Here is a 4,149-nt window from a genome sequence, read left to right on the forward strand (position 1 = left end):
ACAATCCCTCTCCCATTGCTTTGCTTTTCTCTCGCAAAACCTTGCTGAATGGGGTCTGCAGGTCTCCCCCGAGAAAATCCAAGTCATGGACCCTTATACATACCTCAGTTTTGAGCTCCGTGGTTCCCTAGTTAGGCCTTCTAACCTGAAATTGAGAACTAGTCATTTAAGAACTCTTAATGATTTCCAAAAGTTGTTAGGGGATGTTAATTGGATCCGCCCCTATCTCCGTCTTACTACAGGTGATTTGAAACCTCTGTTTGATATTTTAAGGGGGGACCCAGGCCCCCGATCACCTAGACAGTTAACTCCTGAAGGCAAAAAGGCTTTAGACTTAATCACACAAGCCATTCAAGGCCAATTTGTGTCAGCCCTGGATTATTCCCTTCCATTCCTTTTTATTGTCTGTGCCACTTCACACACACCCACGGGAGTCTTTTGGCAGGTGGCCTCTCCCCTTCTCTGGGTTCATCTTCCCTCCTCCTCGTCCAAGGTTGTTGTTCCTTATTATAATCTAGTAGCAGAACTCATTATTCAAGCCCGAGATACCAGTGTTAAGATCTTTGGTCAGGAGCCTCACTCTATCATTCTACCTTATGCAAAGGCGGAGGTTGATTGGCTTTTTCGTACCTCTGACCTTTGGCCTATAGCGCTTTCCTCATTTCCCGGAAATATAGATAATCATTATCCTGCTCATAAAATGTTACATTTTATTCGCACACACCCCTTTGTCTTCCCTAAATTAACTTCTACGGAGCCTTTAGTAGGGGCCCTTACAGTTTTTACTGATGGCTCCTCATCTGGGACCGCTGCATATTCATGCAATGGCGTGGCTACCCCTCTATCCACACCCTATCGCTCTGCCCAGTTAGTGGAATTGTTTGCTGTTTCTGTAGTCCTCCGAACTTTTCCTTCCACTCCTTTGAACATTTATACAGATAGTGCATATGTGGTCCACTCTGTCCCCTTATTAGAAACAGCCTCCCATCTAAAACCTAACTCCTCTGCAATTCAGCTATTTCTCTCAGTACAGTCTGCCATCCGTGCTAGGGCTGCCCCTTTTTTTCTTGGCCATCTGCGGGCACATTCAGGTCTCCCTGGTCCCTTGTCAGAGGGTAATGACCTCGCTGACCACGCCACCCGTATGCCTATTTCGGCTTTTTATCTGTCCCCTGTGGATAGGGCCACTCATGCCCACTCCCTTCATCATCTTAATTCTACCACCCTTAGACTTTTGTTCAAAATCACTCATGAACAAGCTCGACAGATTGTTAAGCAATGTTCCTCATGTGTGACCCTTCTCCCCACCCCCCATTTAGGAGTGAACCCCCGTGGCTTAATTCCTAACGCCCTATGGCAAATGGATGTGACTCATGTTTCTGATTTTGGTCATTTAAAATATATGCATGTCTCCATCGATACTCACAGCGGCTTTCTCTCTGCCACATTGCAGAGCGGTGAGGCCTGCCGCCACGTGATAGCTCATGTCCTCTCTTGCCTCACTGTTATGGGCAAGCCCGAGTCTATTAAAACTGATAATGGGCCTGGCTACGCTGGCACAGCTTTTCGCTCCTCCTGTGCCACCCTTGGTATCTCTCATGTCACAGGCATTCCTTATAATCCTCAAGGGCAAGGTATTGTGAAACGGGCCCATCAAACTTTAAAAAACACTATTACCAAACTTCGAAGAGGGGCATTCTACCCGGTCAAAGGATCCCCTCGGAACCTGGTCAGCCATGCTCTTTTCATATTAAATTTTCTTCAATTAGACGATACTGGCAAATCAGCGGCTGATAGGTTTTGGCACCCCGAATCCCAGCACAATTATGCCAAAGTACTGTGGAAAGATCCCCTTACTAACCAGTGGCAGGGTCCCGACCCTGTTCTTATTTGGGGTCGGGGTTCGGTCTGTATATATATTAAAGAAAAACAATCTGCTCGCTGGCTTCCTGAGAGGCTTGTAAAGCAAGTTGATTCCTGTGAAATGGCTTCTCCGCCTCCAGTTAACCTTCCTTCCAGGGAAGACAAACCTCTCTGAGAAATATTTCTTTTCTTTATCTACAGGAAATGCTTGGAAAACGATCACCCCTACGCTGGTGCCTCCTGGCTGTCCTGAGGGTCTGCCTTGCTGGTTTTGACGCCCTGGCCGGCAACGATCTCCTCGCCTCCCTTTTTGGGCCACCCTGTGACTGCCGTGGAGGGTATACACGGGTAACACCGCAGTGGTTCTCTTACTCCAACGACTGCAATGAACACACCGCCTATCTCACCTATCGACCATCCACCGGTGGGGGATTTAAGCAACGGTGGGAGTGTGTTGCCAAACCCCGAGTCATTCCCTCTCTGCCTGGGTCCCCTGGTCCCTGCCCCTCCCCCTGTCGCTACTATCAAGCTATTCATTCCCTTTGCTATAACAGCGTCCAGCAGTGTTCTTCTAATAATAAGGTTTATTTGATGGCAGTTCTACAGCAAGCCTATGCAGGAACCTTTGGTGGGGAAACCTCCGCCACTCTCCAGGGACATACTAACAAATATGCCCAGGCGTCTTGTTCGTCTGCCGATGTTGGCCACGATGTCTGTTGGCCCGAACATGCACCCCTACATGTATCAGACGGAGGGTGCCCTTCTGACAGAGCCAGAGAACATGAGGTCCAGCAGCACATTGAGGAACTCATTCAGGCCCAATTCCCCTCCCTCCATTATCATCCTCTGGCGCGTCCCCGGCCTCACAGATTGAGTCTCGATGGTCAGACGTCTGTCATTTTGGAATCCACTCACCTTATGCTAAATAAGACCAATCCTGTGTTGGCTGTGGACTGCTGGCTTTGCTTGCCCCTCGGTACTCCCATTCCTATGGCGTTACCCCCCCTTGGTAACCTTGCTCCTGCTGAAAATCCTTCCCTTCCGGTAAATTGTTCCCTAGGCCCCCCTTTTAGGATTCAACCGATCCCTTTGAATCAGTCACTCTTTGTAGCCCCCTGCTTTGAGGGTACCACTCCCAATGCCTCTGTCTCCATTGATGTGGGTTTTCTCCCTCATGTGAATTGTTCCTCTGTCCTTCGTACTAGCAGTTTCCTGTGTCCCCCTCTAGGCCATGTTTTTCTCTGCGGAGGGAATATGGCGTTCCCAGCGTTGCCCGTAAATTGGACTGGTTATTGCTCCATTGCCTCCGTTCTACCTGAGATGGATATTGTTCCGGGGAACGAGCCTGTTCCGGTTCCCAGCCTCGACTTTATGGCTGGAAGACATAAAAGGGCCGTATTTGCTATTCCCTTGCTTGTTGGCTTGGGCATTACGGGAGCCCTTGCGAGAGGGTCTGGGGGCTTGGGAGTCGCCATACATTCCTATAATAAACTCTCTGCACAGCTCATTGATGATATCCAAACCTTATCAGGAACTATTAGTGATCTCCAGGACCAGATTGACTCTCTAGCCGAGGTGGTCTTGCAGAACAGAAGGGGATTGGATCTCTTGACAGCCGAACAAGGGGGTATATGCTTGGCCTTACAGGAGAAATGTTGCTTCTATGCTAATAAGTCCGGTGTAGTCCGGGACAAGATAAAGAAATTACAGGATGATCTGGTCAAGCGTCGGAGAGAACTGTTTGAAAATCCTTTTTTAAGTAATCTTCATGGCTTTCTTCCTTACATTTTACCTCTTGTAGGGCCTATATTTGTGTTTTTATTAGCTCTAACCTTTGGTCCTTGGGTGTTCCGGAAGATCACCTCCTATGTCAAACAACAGCTGGACAAGGCCTTGTCCAAACCTATTCAGGTCCATTATTGTCGGCTGGATACTGGCGACCCTGATCTTTATACCGACATTGGCCGGTCCCAAGGATTAGTCTGAGCGCTTTTTTGGTTAGCCAATGACGGGTAAGATCCCCCTGAGGGGAGTCTGACCTAAGCCAGGGGCGTTGCCTTGCATATTGCCCCCATGATGGGCAACAGTCTCCCACTCCTCGGGACAACCTAAGACAGGCACAAACCCCTCTGCTAAACCTTCCCTCTTAAGGAAAGAAAAGGGGGACATGTAAGGGACCACAGGCCCAGTATGACCTCTGGAAAATTACTAGCGTTGCAGCTATCAAGGCCTCCTTGTGATAAGAACAAATTACGGACAAAGCTGTACCTCTTCCTGGAATACCCC

General features: G+C 48.8%; 1 protein-coding gene across 1 annotated transcript; it reads left to right on the forward strand.

Annotated features, from left to right (window-relative positions):
• Positions 1-1,426: 1,426 nt before the first annotated feature.
• LOC114034153 (syncytin-1-like) lies at positions 1,427-4,079 on the forward strand. The gene is made up of 2 exons (XM_027849758.1): positions 1,427-1,634; positions 2,065-4,079. Exons 1-2 carry the CDS (start codon positions 1,485-1,487, stop codon positions 3,847-3,849), a joined length of 1,935 nt encoding a protein of 644 aa, XP_027705559.1. The 5' UTR covers positions 1,427-1,484; the 3' UTR covers positions 3,850-4,079.
• Positions 4,080-4,149: the final 70 nt, after the last annotated feature.

This window comes from Vombatus ursinus, unplaced genomic scaffold (assembly GCF_900497805.2).
Source record: "Vombatus ursinus unplaced genomic scaffold, bare-nosed wombat genome assembly UNPS02008284.1, whole genome shotgun sequence".
NCBI classification, from domain to species: Eukaryota; Metazoa; Chordata; class Mammalia; order Diprotodontia; family Vombatidae; genus Vombatus; species Vombatus ursinus.

Coding starts and splice junctions, on each gene's coding strand:
- LOC114034153 (XM_027849758.1), top strand. CDS start 1,485: ATGTCCTCTCTTGCCTCACTGTTATGGGCAAGCCCGAGTCTATTAAAA. Junction 1,635..2,064: donor TTATAATCCTCAAGGGCAAG/GTATTGTGAAAC, acceptor CTTTATCTACAG/GAAATGCTTGGAAAACGATC.